Here is a 17,873-nt window from a genome sequence, read left to right on the forward strand (position 1 = left end):
AAGATGAATTGTGACTTCTTACCAGATAGCAAGGCTCAAAGTAATCCACGGGAAATGGAAACCTTGGGGAGCCACCAAAGCTCTTAAAGACCTCACTCCTGCCACCAAGCAAATGCATCCTTTGCATTAATAACTCCTTCTACAACTTCCCTTGTGCACTGGTGACTTAACAGACACCAACTGCACTTCACGATGTACCAGTGAGGGACAGCTCTTGTAGAATGATTGTCTAATACTGAAAAGGCCAAACACACAACAGAAGCATGGCTACTCGCTTTCATATAAAGTGGAAAGAACATCAGTGGCACACAAGGACAGACTGCTCTCAGGTTTTTGTTTTCAAAGGAGGCAAGAAAGCTTTATGCTGAGGAGACATTCGGCTGCTGTGGAGGTTGCGTTGGCTGCGGAGGCTGCGCTATCACTGTTTGCGCTTGTGAAGTGCTACTAGGATTGGCCTGTTGGGTTGAAAGTTGGGATAACTGATCACTGTTTGAAAGAGATTTTAACAGTGCGTTTTCTCGTTCAAGTAAAGAGTTTCTTTCAACTAATTCTTTTATTTGTTCCTTCAGGACTTCCACTTCTTCTCTTACTGCATACATCAAATGGCTTTTCACTAGATCCTGTGAAGAACAAGTTATCAGTTACACCAAGTGAAAGAACAGTTTCATCCACTCCAACCCCAGGATTTTAGCAGTAAGCCTGGAAAACTAAAGCACCCACCACTAAAAATATATGAATAAATTAGCTTTCAAGAGCAAATAACCTAGCGCTCTAATTCACTGTCAAGTGTCCCTTACATCAAAAGCCTTGTTGCCAGCACTCAGCATCAAGTTCTAGTCACCTCTGTTACGCTGAAGACAAGGACTAGAATTACAGAACTATACTACAGAATTACTAGAATGAAACCATCATCTCTGCAGCTTTGTCCTGGAGGCAGGAGTCTGAGTTACACAATCCCAAGCGCTGAGGTGTACGAGAAACAACAAATAAGAAAGCCTCTAAATCAGCAGAAGCATAAATCAAACAAATGTAACAAGTTGAACAAAATGTCAAGGATGGCATAGCGTAAGTGCGAATTAAATAAAATTAGTAATGAACTTTGCTAGAGTAACAGACTTAAATGTGCTATTTATTTTCAGCACCCCTTTAAATGCAATCAGCTTGTTCACAGAAATTCGCAGGAAAATTCATTTAAGGACACTTCTGGGCCAACAGTAAAGGCAGTACTGGTTTGTGGTCATCCCATAGTTGATAAAGAAAATCCTTTTTTCAAATGCTGGTCTCAGTCTGACCTGACTGAAGGGATAGTACAGACTCACAATACAGCTGGAAACTTACACTCAATGATTAACCACTAAGCCTGTTAGAAATAACAACTTATTTTTTACTTACCATTGCCTGTTCTATTTTGTTGTCAATGGCAACAACACTTGCACCAGATGCACTGTAAATAAGAAGAAAACTTTGTGAGCATTACCGTATCATTTGATTAAAACTACGCATCCATTGGCATCCGCAGGACTCCTAGGAACATGCTTCACCAAGAGGCTAAAGCTTCAGATTCCAGAATTCAGCACACAATCATGGGGCTTTTGTTCCCCCCACTGTATTACCTAGTACAGTCAGAGGTCTTAAGAGACACTGCTCCTGCAACTTGTAATTCTTCAGACTATGCTTCTGGCACCCATAACCAGAAAAATGCACTAGGATAAACAGAAAACTAACTGCTTTGATTCCTTGCCTCATTTTTCAGCTTTCTTCACTGGGGAACACAGGGATTTGTGGGATATTAATGAGATCCTTACCTCTAGTTTTATTCTGCTAAACTGCTTTTATAAACTATTGAAGAAAAAACCTGTATCATATATGTTCTCCAGCTTTACTTGAAGACTACTTTCCAGTTAAAAAGTTCCTGGATCAGCACTGTATTTACCACTTTGCAGCCCAGTGGCAATAGTTAACATAAGAGTAAGACACTACCACAGCCCTGATGAGCGCATTTACTTGGTTTCAACGAATTCTCACTGGATCACTTTAACATTTAAGAAATACACTGCAGTTGGCTCGCTAAAGTTAGGGTCAGTCTTGTTCCAAAGACATACTAGTGCAGAACAGTCCAACACTACGTCTCAGTCATCACTTTAAGAAAGTATACTTACTGTGTGAAACAATACGTTGAACTACATCTTTAAATCCCGGGTTATGGCAATCCAGGCCTTAATATTTTTGGTCTGTTTTCAAGACGCAATACATGAACACAAGCCAGTTGCTCACTCCTAACTCTCTGGACTCAGAATTTTGGGGCAGTGTCCCTGTTCTCTCGCAGACTCTCTGCAGCTCTCCGCAGGAGGCCAGACTCACCGCCGCGGAGGAACACCCCCAGCAGCCACAGAATGCTCCATCCATGCACACGGTCTGTCGGGCCCATACTCTCCATGTCCGCCCTCCCATACTAGGTCTCAGCGGTCCGATTCTACTCCACAGCTCCGTGCCTGATGTAAGACGGCAGTTCTTGGACTATTTACCAGGCCCGCCAGTGATAACTACTGATAATGCTCCCCAGCAATGGAAGTTGCTATCAGCAGTGTGCAGCTACATTTAAAAAAAGTTAACATACAGGAAAAATGCAGGGTTTGCAGTCATGCTCAGAAATTCGCCTCTGAAAATATGCAACGCTCACTGAAACCAAGTGTTAAGAAAAAACCTACTTCAGGCTTTTTAAAGTGAGTATTGGCAATATGCTCAGCAGTATTAGTTACATACATGAAACAAAGCTTAACTATTGAAAGAATATGACACTAAAGAAATCCATTTTAACAAGTCTCACAAGAATTGTCAGTAGCTAGCACAGAGCATTTACAAGTAGAGAGAATAATTTTTTCAGACTGAGGGAGTAACAGCTTCTATTTCTAAACTGAACTAAGCTTGTCATTTAAAACAAAAGTGCTAAACTCCTATGTCATAAGAAAATTGTTCTGTATCTTACTATTTTCTAAGCCTCTTTCAAGTCATACTCATAGTAAAACTCCTCAGAATAAAAAGTATTTATAATTCATGACAAGGTTAAATACGCCTTTCCATTTTGGATTAACATATTTCAGATTATCTGAAATTGTCAATGTCTGTGTCCAACAGTCACTGAAATCCCCAAGACTGCTGCATGTCCCTGATACAGCCTTTCATGAACACCACTCCAGAAGTCAGGTGAGGCAGCTCTGAAGAGATGAAGAGCAGCAAAATTAAAGCAAACAGCACACTCTGTACTGGAATCTGTTTCTGCATCTTCACAGAATAATTACATAAATTTAACTAGAAAAGTATCGACAAAAGTTGAGATTGGGACTTTGTTCTTCTATTCCTGTTTCAACTATTTTGCAGTGTGATTATTTAAAAAAAAAAAAAAAGTCCACTACACCACTCAAAGTTAAGGCATTAGATCAGTTCCATGAGAGAGCCTCTGCAGTGGAAGACAGGCAGTCTTCCCCTTAATCACCCGAAACACTGGTACCTGCATGGCATGCTGCAGAAGCAGCTTTGCCATGCCGTACCTTGCGCTCCAAACTCTCACCTGCCTTTTAAGGGAGTGCAGTGTTCACAACGTGGGTACAAGATAAGTGGGATTCGAATGCAGCCAGGGAAACTATCGCTCTCCCAACCACATTTTACACTTCAAGTGATACTAACAGACAGTGCTGAAAGCCATAAATAGTTTATACAATACTTTTACTCGTTTCAATATTCTTGTTGCCCTTATCCTTAGAGCAGCTTGTCCTATTATCAAGGTACCAAATCAGGATTCCAGACCTGCTCCCTGCACAAATCCCAGTGTTCATACTGCTCATCTCCAGCAGGCAGAGCCCAGGACCACGCAGACCACCGCCCACCCACCCCAGGAGAAGTTCCACATTGACAGAGCAGCCTTCAGTTAGTCAGATGCTGTTTTATCCTAATGGCAATATTTCATTTCACTGTCTAAAAGCGTATAAGAACTAGATTTTAAGCTAGCACAATTCCCATATGATATTGTCCTTTTTTAATTTTCTATTGCTCCCCACAACAAATAGCTCCTGTGAGAGACATCAGAAGCAGAGTGCTCCAGTGCCAGCTATTCTTATGGTACAGTCTAAATATGCTGCCAAATCTTAAAATTTTGTGTTTTTCTCAAGTCCTTGGCTGTTGATATCAAATCTCACTTTGCATAAAAATATTTTATCCCATGTCTGCAGAATGAAATTTATAGATACAATGCAGTCCTTATGAAAAGCTGGGGCGGGGGGGGGGGGGGAGAGGGGGGGAGGAAGGTTGTTAAATAAGTATTTTTGGATGTCATAAGCATCCATCAAACTGGAAAGAGTTTGATACACTCTGTGAGTGCACCATGCACTGTACATCCAGTGTCTCAACTAGCAAATTCTTGATTTAGAAGTGGAAAGACACTATCTAGCTTTTATAAAAAAAAGACCAATTACTATACCATGCTTTTAGACAAAGTCGATTGCTCCACGAACTACTGAAGTCTGACAATAATGTCAAACCTGTAATACATAACCAAATATCCACATCAAGTAACACAGGACAGTTAAAGGGATGTCAGTTAACGAGACTCCACCTAAAGTACTGCATCCAACATAAGGAGGACATGGATGTGTTGGAGCGAGTCCAGAGAAGGGCCACAAAGATGCTCCGAGGGCTGGAGCACCTCTCCTATGAGGGCAGGCTGAGAGAGTTGGTGTTGTTCAGCCTGGAGAAGAGAAGGCTCCGGGGGGACCTTAACTGCAGCCTGACAGTACCTGAAGGGGCCTACAAAAAGCTGGAGAGGGACTCCAAGGGCATGTCATGATAGAACAAGGGGTAATGGCTTTAAACTGGAAGAGAGTAGATTTAGATCAGATATAAGGAAGAAATGCTTCACTGTGAGAGTGGTGAGGTACTGGAACAGGTTGCCCAGAGAAGACGTGGATGCCCCATCCCTGGAAGTGTTCAAGGCCAGGTTAGATAGGGCTCTGAGCAACGTAGTCTCGTGGAAGGTATCCCTGCCCATGGCAGGGGGGTTGGAACTAGATGATCTTTAATGTCCCTCCCAACCCAAACCATTCTATGACTAGGCATATAATTTTTTTTTTGTAACTGCAAACTTCCTGCCCGCCCTCCCCAACCGGAGCTTTTGCAGCCAACTAGCTACCATACATACACACTGTAATTGAAGAGAACAGTTCAGTTGGACTTGGACCTCTAAGTTAAGGTTATGTAAATGAAGGCTCTGACCAAAAAGATGTCATACCGGTGTACCAAGATCACTTTGAAGCCCATCAAGTACAAGGTAAGATTTATAGCCAGCAAAAATGACAAAGATCACCAATTACAGTTTGCCATTTCCAGAGATGGATAGTAAAAGCAACATTTTTCTACCTTACACACCAGACAGGCAAAACACTATCTAGTCTGAGAAATCCTCATTTGGATTGTTGAAAAAAATCCTAGTGGCTTAAGTGTAATTTTCTCACATTTTACTTTGAAAGACCAAGAGGAAAACTAGATTTTGACTGCTAATAACACTGCTTAGCTATAGCTCACAATCAGGTATGCAGCACTTGGAACAAAGCGTTTTGTCAAATACTTACAGCTTGCACCTCAGAATTCTTTAGGTTGTATTTTAGCTATATTTCTCATACACACCTACAACTCAAGAATAGCACTGTAATTTTTTTGTTTCAGATGTCTTGCAAAGTGAGAGAAGTGTCTTGGACAATCATGTATATACAGACTCAGAGAATGGGAAGGGAACTTGGAAGTCTAAGTGCAAGTCTGATTTCTAATGCATGTTACACAATATACAGCAATCACACTTTCCACAATGCAGCGCATTCTTAAAAGCCTCAGTATAATTCTGACTTCATCACTGCAAAAACGTTTCCTATGGAGACATGGTATCCCACCAGTATGGTAAGATATTATTAAGATGTTTCAGTATCATCAACAAGCTAAAATATTGTTTAAAAAGTGTTTGGTAGCCCTGTTACCACAACACATACCAGTGTACAACTTCACTGAAAATACAGTTATTTATATAATGATCAAACAAGTGTTCTTTGTAAAGCATAACTTTGCAGTTCAAGAAAGCTTACTCACTATAGGCTATTCCAAAACTTGAACAACACTATTCACAGAATGGGAAAGTGAAGTGACAAAAGGAAAAATTAAGGATGAGTGGATCAGAAGACAGTAAAAAAGGTTAATGTCTTAATGTTAACTTGTTAATGGTTGGAAGAAAATTCAACATTCAGCATCACCTCACATTCATAGGCACCAAGATGTATTTCAATGCTGAATTCAGTAAGTGTCACTGTACTCAGCTTAGTGCTTTCACCATTATTGTCTCTCAGAAGGATAGTTACGTGTAAAGACATGTTCTCAACTTCAAAATTGGCTTCAAAATATAGGTAGAAAGACCAAGAATCAAACATTAAAATAGAGGCATTTGCAGCTTAATTCACTTGGTATGCATAAAAAAATGCAGTGCTTCATTTTTAGAGATTCCACAGTCCTCAGTAATGTGTGTATTTTACACCAACATTGGATGCATTAGGAATGAGAGTTATGAACAGCCCTACTGTTTGGCACTGTCAAGTACTAGACTAGGCAATAGTGTTTCACATTTAAATGAGACTGCAAATCCTACTGATCAGATGATGTAACCTAATTTTGAAGCTTCGGGTTTTTTAGTCAGTAACAAAAAACATAATCAGTAATACAGATGAATACAGAATATCTGCATACTAGTTTCCCCAAGGAATTTCTTAGCAAGTCACCCCCCAAAAGACTGCCAGAATGCATGAGTTTTCTTGCTCTTGATATTGCCTTTAAAATTTAGTATCAAGAGTTACTGTGCTATTCAACTCATGCTTTTAGATATATAAAACCCACTACTCAACATAGCTAAACCTGTAGGAGTGGAAAAGACTGCCTGTAGCACAGACTACAAAAGGGTACACAGATGCTAGCAACAGTCTTGTCTGATAGCCTCTATAAAACAACTCTTCCTTTAAAGTACTAGATCTATTTTGCTTTAGGTTAAAGTGGAAAAGATGTTACATGATGCAGTTTCAGACAGACATCCCTGAACCAAGTGACCTCTTCCAGCTCTTTCATTGTTACTGCTTTAAATCAAATTATCAAGCAATCTTTCCGGGAAGAAAGTAAAGTACCTTGAGGTGTTCCCACATTTGTTTTGCTCACAAGTGAACTACAAACTACAACAGTAGGTGTGTTAATTATTCTTTCCCTCATTTGTTCACTCATTTACAAGCTACTGTAGTCACTTAACCAGCCCCTTTTCATGTCTTAACACTAGTTGAGCTATTTAGTCCATCCAGAGAAACCTCATCTACTTCTGAAGCAGTTAAGGCATGTTTAATTAGCCTCCACCCAATTATGAGATTTTATAATGACAGCTTCCCAATACAATAAATTATCCAGTGTTGAAAGGGTATCTATGCAGCCATTTCAGATTTTCATAATTTTTCTTTGTCAAAGCCACATGAGAACATGAGATAATCGGAGGCAGTAAATTCACAGCCTTGGGATTACTGGCAAGTGCCTGGCTTTCCCTGCAAGCCTCCATACACTTCAGGTTAGCCAGCTGCTCTGTCAAACAGAGAAGTACTTGCTTCCAGAGGACAGTTAAATTTTCTTCGTTTCGTGTGAAACTTTCAAGATCAGTTATTCAGCACAACGTAATACATGATCTCACAAGCAACACATGAGCTCTGTAAAAGACAATCCTTCTGGGGAAAACCAGGACATCGTTTGAGTTGAATTGGTTTGGGTTTTGTGGTTGGGGTTTTTTTGACAATGAAGAAAAATGTGGCTCCTTCATAGTTTTGATAGATTTTGAATTACACTAATGAACCAAACACTCTTCCCTATGCATCAAGACAGTTACGTTGTGCACCACTTCCAAGAGAAGCAAGCATCAAGAAACACATTAACCACAACACTCATTGGAATAGTGTGTTACATGAAGTGTCAGCCTCATCCTAAGACTCTTTAAATTTCAGAGTTTTAGACTTTTTATTTCAAATCAGAAAAGTTTCACCCCTAAAAGAACCTCCATATAAGGCTACAATTTAAAAGCGGGAGATAAGTAACTCCTGACTTTCTCCTGTTTCCAGGAAGAGCATCTCATTTAATAGAAAGCCATGGAATAGGCAAATGGAAGTTTGACAAAATCCATCACATGAAGAGATGGAAATGTGATTGATTAGACAATGTAAGAAGGATGTTTATCAGCAACACTTAGAATACATTTATCTGGGTGCTAACATGAGGAGAAAATCCACATTTGAGTTAATTTATATTGAGACGGCTTAATGCTTCACACACAAATGCAATGGAAACATAAATCCTACTGCATTGAAAATAAGTTTACCAAGAATGGTTATGTTTTAGGCAAACCCGTCTAAAGTTCCTATGGCACTACTACCATACAAAGGCAATCCAGGCACACAAGAGTAGTCAACCAGACCCATGTGAACATGCCAAGAAGCTGCCACTCCCCTTCCTCATCCTCTCAGTAACCATGCCAGTTGAAAAGAAAGACCCATGAAACTTGTGCTCTTAGAAACACCATGAACACTATGCAGGGAAAACACTTCCAGGCTTCCTGCAAATGTGTCAGTAATAACTAGTATTTCGCTAATATTTAATAGTTTGACTCCGTTCTTCCCTGCCACAATGTGTTAATGAAAAATAAACAAGTCTCTGCTTCGCTAGAGCAATTTAGCAATATTTTACTGTGTATTGCAATAGCATGTTGTTCGCTTTGCTAACTTCAAATGGTCTCAAGAGATAGCTGCTCATAGGAGAATAATCCATATTTGTTAGAAAAAAATACTGAAGTTACACAGGAAGATTTTTCTATTATGTTTACACTTAAGTCTCCAAACTCAAGCCTCCGAGGATCATAAACTACTTCTGAAGGAGCTGTAAGATATAATTAAAGAGTCTACTGCAAGCAGGCTTAAGATCCTTATTTTTTGCAGTGTGTTAGTTAACCCCCCATGTTTTGGAATACTGGAAGACCTTATGGTTTTCACAGGAGAGATTTCCGTTTCACAAACTGGAGATCACAAAAAAAGCCACAAACCACTTTACTGTTACCAAACTATTCAAGTCTGACGACAGATCCCCACCTGCGTCAGAGGCCCATCCTGCCTACGCACATGAGACCTACTGGGGCTCTGTCAGTGTCCTGTCCTGCTGCTGCCAGGATGCACATCGCTGCAGAGCCCCACTGCCGAGCTCCTCTGTACTCCTACCCTGTGAAGTGCTGCCCAGAACTGGCTTTACTGGCTATGCCTGTAAAGTTCCCTCCATTAGGTTTTCACTGGAAGTTTATTGTTCAAAGCTTTTCAGTTTCAACCGTCTAGTAAAGCAAAACTACACAATGTGATCTTAAGAAAATCTAATAACTGGGGTATAAATGCAAAACCTGCTAAACCCTGTCCAGAACTTTGGATTGGATGTTTCAAACTTGCATCAGTCCTGATGAATTTGCTTCTATGTTTTTACAAATACTTCTTTTTACCACAAAGTGTTCAACAGCAAAGATGCAAGACTATTTTAAAAGCCATCTACATTCTTCTACCTGAATTCAATGTTTTTCTATATACCATGCTTCCAGTACTTGCTTCAGACATTGTACAGCTTTGTGAAGCCTCAATCTTAACCATTAACTATTTGATTTTAGTTTTTTTTGAATCGGCTTCCTCACCTTAAGAATTATTTCAATTTGAGAGACATGAAAATAGAGAAACAGATGAAGACTAGACCTTAAAATGAGCTTTTGGTCTAACTACCAAATTTGTATTCAAGGCCCTGAAGTTTATTTCAGTTAAATAATGAAGTCCTTGGAACTTAAATACCAATTTTGTCCCATAAATACAGGAAAGTGGCATCATCCAGATCTTAAAGCACAACTACAAATTTGTACACATTTCTGCTAGAAAAGGAAGATGTGCTTTTGAAACCTAGCCTAATGCTAGCACTGCAGCAAAACACAGAGCAGGATGCATTAGCATTACTTTTAACCATCAGTGTTGTACAGTATACAAATTGTTGCCAAGCAAACTTTAAAGGATTCAGTTAAGCTTTGCAAGTTGAGAAGCCTCAAGTCAAGTACAGCCAGTATAATGATGAAATAGTTATCAATACTTCAACAGCGGAGCAAAATTTATGTTCTACAGAGCTTGCTAAGCAGAAGTATTGTGACAGGCCAGAGCATCACAAGGCGTGAAGTCACATCATCACTAGAACTTCAACTTAATGCTGACAAAAAAAAACCCTTCAAAATTATTCAAGTGCAGGAAAGAAACAGTTTGCAGCTACTAATGAATTAGTAATGCATCTCTGACAAGTCATATCCATAACAGATACGGCTTTGTTGCACTTCATTGCATTTTCTCGCCATGAGTTCAATGCTAACTTAGTAGATTTACTTTGTCCTCATTTCTTGTTACAGTTCACATTTGTTCCCCTTCTAGCTTTGCTTAAGCAGAATGAAAGCAAGCCAGAAAGCTTCCTTTCCTGGTTTTGAGACCAAAAGATTTTAACTTTGCCAAAATTGTGGTTAAATATAACATTCTCACAACTGGTTTTCTGATATACAACCCAATATGGGGTTTTGGTTTGGTTTTTTTTTTGTTGGTTTTTTTTTTTTAAAAGGAAGATGTAAATATTGCAGTGAGGGTCATCTAGTAGCTGACTAGCATTAAACTCTTTCAGCTTACACATTACGTATAATGGGCACATGCATACTGGAAGGAGGAAGAAAAGAAATGTCATGTCATATATTTCAGACTTATTTAGTTTTAAGTTTCAGGATAAATACTTCACTTCCATGACTGCTTTCAGCTTCAGGCTGCAGAAGCCCAATATGAAGTTCTAAACACAAGCAGCAGTTCTGCGCAAACAAAAATGACGAGAAACTAGCATAGAGCGAAGCTGTTCATGCATACCTCAGCATGTATGCATTCCGTACTTAAGCATTCATACCTATCCCAGAAGGTCTTTGACTCACGTAACTTGTTGAAATGGAACGCTTGGTAGAATGCAGTTGACGGATTCCTATGAGATCCAAGAATCAAACAGACATATTGAAAATGGATACATAATAAAAATACTAACTCTCTTATGCAACCTGCATTACTGTTATTCAACCTGCATTACACAGTAAATTAGCCGTCCAGACAGGTTAAATTTACGTCCAAAAGTCCACAGACTTCACAGAATACTTAAGGAATAGTTTAATGACTGAAAGGCCATACAGATTCAAAAAGAAAAAGTAATCCTTGAGCCCTATGGATTTTCATGCTCTTTCAAGTTGCTATTGTAAAAAGACGACTGTAAAGCCATTAACAAAACATTTCATGTCATGCTGACAATCTTGTATACATAAGCTGTATACCACTTTAATGCTATACATACCTAGATTCAAAAATACCTTTCACGTTTTTCATGTTTCAAACGATGTCTCTGCAAATGGTAGGTACCCGGTATTTCTACTCTACTTAGCACACTACTTTTTATACAAAACACATGAGCCTTCCAAGTGGACCTAGAAGTCAGAGCTAAATATGCCACATTCAAGCTATGACAGATTAAGTTACAACTGAAAAAAAAGATCAAGTTAAAATTGAGAAGTGGATCTAAAATATCACTAATTTTATAAGCATTTGTCATAGTCATCCTCATGCTTCCCCTTCTCGATGCGCAGCACGGCAACTGCTGTTTGGAGGCGCTTTGCCAAGCAGTAAATCGGAGTGCTCAAGCTACCACCCACAGGCACCAACAACCATACTGAAAGCCGGACGCTACAGCACAAGTTCTGCCACCAGTGCCAAACCCGAGACAACCTGACCCTCTTCCTTCAGCGCGCATTTGCCCCATAGACAGCAGCTATAGCAAGAGGGTAATTTGAAGATCTCTTAATTCTTCAAAGTCTCATCTAACACTTATTGTTTACAAGATCCTAGATGAAGCACAAAGTCAAAATTCTCTACTGCTAGTGGCTGTACCAGTGCATTACACATAAGCTTAGAAACTCCTTTTATCAATACTGCAGTTCATCCTTACGTTGGTATAGCTATACCAGCCCTAGAGAAGAATGCAACAGCTTAAAAATCTTCAGAAAAGCTAGTATTAGTTCGCATTCCTTTTAAAGCCAGTTTTAAAATCAGAAGTTTATACCAACATTAGAAGCGCAGGTGCCCATCCCCTAAGTTCATGACAAGAATAATAATTAAATAACTTGAAGACAGTTTTAAGTATTTCCATTTAAGCACAATTATTGTATAGTTGAAATCATACACCAAAAGAAACCACAGAAGCAGCACTAGAACAAAACACTATCTGAAGTAATTTGATTCCCACGGCAGGTGCATATGAAAAGCCTCACAAGGATAATGATATTTGTGCATCAGCAATGATTAGGAATCACTTGAAGAGTTCGTCACTCCTCCTCCTAGGTTCACCACTCTACCCATCAAAACAGTTATCCATGAGTCTGGAATTTAGGTTAAAACCTGCCACAGAAGTTGCTTATCAAGCTGATAAGTAGTTGGTACTACTTATGGTTTCATAAGAAGTATTGCATGCTTGAATGACAACTAAATACAACTAATTATAAGAAGAGTACACAATAGCTAAAGGACATTTAAGCAATACAGGGACTTAACTTATGGAAAGCAATTGGCATATGTAGATAAAAGAGCATTCCTTCGTCTAAGCGAATAACGAGGCCCAAGCTCTTCTAATTCAGTTGTCTGTGAGGAGTACGTAAAAAGTCTCTTCCTCAGAAAGTGACTGTAAATAGAAAAGTCATTTAACTTCCAAGATAAATTTACTTGCAGCATGTAAAGCCTTGTTGCTATTGTTAAATATAAAAAGTTGTGGTTTATAACCACATGGCATGTATTTCATACAGTCTGGTTTTATATAGATACCCTACATGCTATATATTCTTGTACTATTCGTAAGCAAGTATCTGGAAAGGTATGAAAAAGCTTTCCTTATTAAATTCTCATTTGTATCCCCTGCTGTTGAAATTGCTTTTCCATTACTTTAGACAATTAAGAGAACATTTTCTACTCCATAGCTATATTTTATCAAGATGTTAATTGGAGGGGGGTGCTAACTAAACCGGAAAAGCAAATGCACAGAGGTAACATGAATGATGCCTCATGTGCAGGTCTGAACTACCACAATTGAGTTTCAGACTGTTGAGGCATCTATTTTTATCCACATCAAACAGTAAAAGGTTAGAGAATTACTAAACACTCCCTTCAGTTTGCAGAAACAATTGAGAAAACTGCTTATGTTAGTAGGATAATCTAGCCTTGCTGCTGCTCTGTAACAGCTGAAACCCCAGAAGTCCTTCTGATACTGCCTCAACCGAATGTAGGAACAGCCTGGACCAGAAAAGCAGATTCAAGTCCCCTCCACAGCACATGGCCAGGTCTGAGAGGTCAAGACTCAGTCCCAGCTGTTGGCAGATTGACACAGCCAGCCAGAAACAGGGTGTCCCTGATGCCGAGCCAGAGAACGAGAGCCCGCCTCCTCTTCCATAGGAGGTACACCAGGCACTTCTCTTCCTCTGACTCTGGTGAGGGAGAAGAACAGGTATTCCCAAGGACAGAGGCTTCATTCCAGTCCCAGAGATTATGACAGACCAGCTTAGCAGGTTTAAACATTCAAACTGTGTCTCAATTGGTAAAAAATGCCTCCAAGTCTCTATAAAGAAATCCTATACCACATACCATATTTATTTCCTTTAAAGGTTCACAAATGTCAGTATTTGCAACACATTCCAATGTTATGGTTTCTAACAACAGTTTTCATGCAATAGAAATTTGATCCAAATTTAAAGGATGAGAATTTTATCAATTCTCTGAATACTTGAAACTTCAAGTTGTCCCTTTAAAAGGGAAGTCTAAACCACATCCAAAGCCTCACCTCATATTCGAAGGAGCATCCTCCCACTGCCATTAACTAGGACAAGCATATGCCAAGTACAAATCTTACTCCAGACAGTTCTGCTTTACTAGAAACCATGCCCATGAAAGTCGGCAAATTTTTAAGTACACAGATAAGTGCCTTTTAGTTTAAATAACGATACTGGCTTTGGAAGTGCTGGGCATCAGCTTGGCACACAGGGGCTGCGAACAGTTGCCTTTTTCCCAGCTACTACCTCTGAAGGAGGAACAGTAACATCGTCACTTATGACATATCTGAAGCTATGTTTAATCTTCCAATGACTGACGAACATCAGCAATTAAGGGCAACAAGAGGAGGAACACATGAAGAATACCACACTTTTCCCCACCCCCCAAGGTGGCAAAATAAAAAAATTCACACCTGACCACCTCAGACAGTTCTCTCTCTCTCAGTATCACTGACTATTTTCATTAACTTTGAATTAAAAAGGCCTAAGCACCTGTCTTTGAAGAACATGAAAACAACAGGTCAGACAATCCGTGCTGAATACCTCAGAGGAAAACCAAAGCAAAGCAGGACCACCTATTTATTACAGGGACAGCAGCAAGTCAGCATGGATGGCCTTTTCAGAAGCTTACGTCAGACAAAAATTCCTTGTGAGAAAAATTAACAGGCCTCATATAGAAAGAACACAGAAGATGTGATCATGTTATAAAATTAGTATAAGTTTTAATGCCATCTTGCATGACATTTTTGTAAGAACATGGCTTGTACAAAGTGGGTCCACCATTGATAACTACTCTGTACACGTGGCTCTCCAATGGTTCAGTGGAAGGATGCATCAAACAGAGCTCTCCAGGGGTCTCCTCCGAGTGTGTTATAGGATACTTTAATCCATGACTTGGACAGTGGCGTACAGACTATCTTTATACCTGCAGATGATCTGCAAGCACTCTGGACAGCAGGAATAGAATTCAGGAAGATCTTGCCCAATTGGAGCAATGGTCTGAAATAAAAAGGATGCAATTCAATAAGGATAAGCATCAAGTATTATGCTCTGGTAGCAATAATCAGCTGCACAAGTACAAAACATGGAATGAGTAGCTCACTGCAATTCCACAAAAGAGAATCTAAACAGAAGTTAAAAAATAAAAATCTTGCAAAGGTGTCAAATTTGCAATACTCGTCTTACACAGGATGTATACATACTAACTGAAGTCTTGTTTTATTTGACCCTTCTGAGCCCTTAACTTAGATTTTATGGCCAGTTTTGAATACCAACCCTCCAGAAGGATATAACCCTACCAAAGTCCAGGTAAGACCACTAGAAGACATGTCATATTCCAATTTTCTTTCTAATAATCAGAATCACTAAGTAGGAAAATTAAGCATTTAAAAGAGATGAAAGAGACAGTTACAAGCTTCACATAGTTTAAAGTATCTGCAAAGGAGAAGAAAACTTATTCTCATACCTGTTGGGTATAAGCACAGGATAGATATTATGGGGTTTAATTGCAGCAAAGAAAGTTTAAGTTACACATCAGAATTGTTTTCCACACAAACAGCAAGGGATAGATAAGACTTCTTACAGAAGTGGTGGGATTGTCATACTTGTCATTCTGGAAGAGATCAAGCAGTTATTGCTCCAAATGATTCAGGCCCTTAAGTCTCCAGATCAGCCCATAGGCCCATCTTTCACAATTCTTTGAGAATTCAGGGCAGAAGTTCTGTCTTTGAATAGGATGAACTCCTACAGGAACTAAATTTAACTATGAAATAGAAGGTAAAACAGTAAAGAACGAGGCTAGTTTATACTTTGAAATCAAACTGCCTTTCCTTTCAACTCTAAAGTTCATGCCTCTTTTTGGTTGAAAGTGAGAAATGACCATTCTAAAATAAAATTCTTAGCTGCAGACAAAGCTCATACAGAAGCACCACATTTAAGATTAGAAATTATCAGTAAAACACACATTATTCTTGTGTTCCTAGTGTTAGAAGTAAGGTCATTAATCATACGGTGATGCATCAATAGGACTGGGAATTCAACAGCAAGCTTCCAGCTTCCTATCCTTTGCACGGAAGGCTCTAGGAGCCTGATAACATGCCTGTAAATAAATTGTGTTCTTCAGCCACGTTTATCAAAGAAAAGATGCTAGTACGTTACTTTGTACATCTACATCATTTCTACAGTGCCAAAAGTGAACTAAACACATTGAGAAAGAAGTGACTCAAAAATAGCCTAAAGATGAAGTCAGCAAATAAAAGTATTTAGCCTTTATGCAACATCAGAATTATTATTTAACAATCAAGAGACCTGACGGTAAGCACACAATCTGAGCTTAATTAAGAGATCTATCAGCATATATGGATGTGTTTTTATTCTAGTGATAAGGAATCAAGACATTAAAAAAAAAAAAGACAGCAGAGCCATCAACTGCCCAATCTGATGTGCACTAAAGCACAACAAAATTAACCCTTAGTTAATACAGAGTTTAGTTTCTAAAGTTGATAAAAGATTGGATGTATTATTGCCCAGAAGCATTTCAAACCCAAGTTAGTTTTTAGTTATATGTGTTACTGATCACCAATAAAGGGCTGTGTTTAACTAGGTTACTAGCTATGACCCGCAATGAAGACTGATTATAGTTGGTCTCCAAATTAAAACCCCTGAACCAGGGGTTTTACAATCACATGATCACAGTTTATCCCAGTAAAGTTTATGGGATTTCGAGATTATGTTTACACTAGTAACAGAATTCCTTCTTTGTCCGTCTTCTTTTAAAAGACATTTTACTTTTTTATATTGCCTTCTACTTAAAGCAACTGCAACTTTGAATCAGCTTTATTTCCTAAGACTCCACCTACAAAACAGAGTCCCTGGAGTACAAAGCTTTGCAGGAGAGAATTGACAAAGACTAAACGTGAGGAAGTCAATGTGGAATTAAGGAAAAAAATCCAAGATTAAAGCTCTTACGTTTTGTGTTCAATTACATATTCTGTTCACATAGTTTTATACTTGAAATCGATACTCTGAAAAAACAGCAAGAATTAGATGCTGTTACATTTAGTTTTAAGTGTGTTCTAGCTCCAGATGACAGGAAAGGCTGACACAATTAGCAGCCTGCATGACAGTTTTTGGGACAGTGTCTCAACCACCACGATGGACTTCAAAGGGGTTCACAGGGTACTTCTAAATGAACATATTGTAACAGTGGAGAGAATGCATACTGTATGGATCTCATCTCCACTAGAAGAAAATAAAGAGATACACAAATTTAAGTGCTAAAAATCACCAAACCAGGACATGCTTAACAGTAGTTTCGCAATTCAAGATGAAGGACATCAAAGAACACCCAGATATACTACACAATCATTAGCAAGACAGTGCCAGTAGCACCAACACTGAGTTTCAGTTGCCTACACACTCCCTCCCAACACTTTCAGAAACTATGAAAATCACCTTCAGGTAACTTTACTGAGGGAACTAAAGAAGCACACATCACCAGAGTATGACAGGAAGGTCTGACATAAGCGGCTCCATTTCAAGCAGCTGCATCTCAAACTCCTGATGGTTGGAGTTCAAGTTATCAGAAGAGGAAGAACTAGACTTTGCTACGAGAGCTGCAGCCTCCTTTCCATAGTACAGATCAGAGCTGTAGCCCATACCTTCTTCACCTTGCTCTCAAAAGAGGAGTTTGGAAAATAATCTTCTGCACTGACTAAAAGTCTCTAAGGAGAAGTGAATGAGAGATGACTGTCTCAAATGCACAGGGTAAGAAAGTCCAGCAGAGGCATTTCACTGATCGCTTGCTCTGTTGAGATGCTGGCATCAGCTTTCCCCTCTGCTCTCTAAAAGCGACACCAGTAACATTTTTCAGTCC

General features: G+C 39.2%; 1 protein-coding gene across 1 annotated transcript in view; it reads right to left on the reverse strand.

Moving 5' to 3' along the window:
• Nucleotides 1–359: 359 nt before the first annotated feature.
• Nucleotides 360–17,873, reverse strand: part of TSC22D2 (TSC22 domain family member 2) — a gene marked incomplete at both ends in the record, with an annotated part of 29,594 nt that continues 12,080 nt past the window's right edge. Inside the window, 3 exons of the mRNA XM_082003907.1 lie at nt 360–620; nt 1,393–1,444; nt 11,053–11,124. Coding sequence (XP_081860033.1) covers nt 360–620; nt 1,393–1,444; nt 11,053–11,124 — 385 coding nt within the window. The remainder of the gene's footprint in view (nt 621–1,392; nt 1,445–11,052; nt 11,125–17,873) is intronic.

Source organism: Phaethon aethereus (assembly GCF_964289735.1).
Source record: "Phaethon aethereus genome assembly, chromosome: 9".
Lineage (NCBI taxonomy): Eukaryota > Metazoa > Chordata > Aves > Phaethontiformes > Phaethontidae > Phaethon > Phaethon aethereus.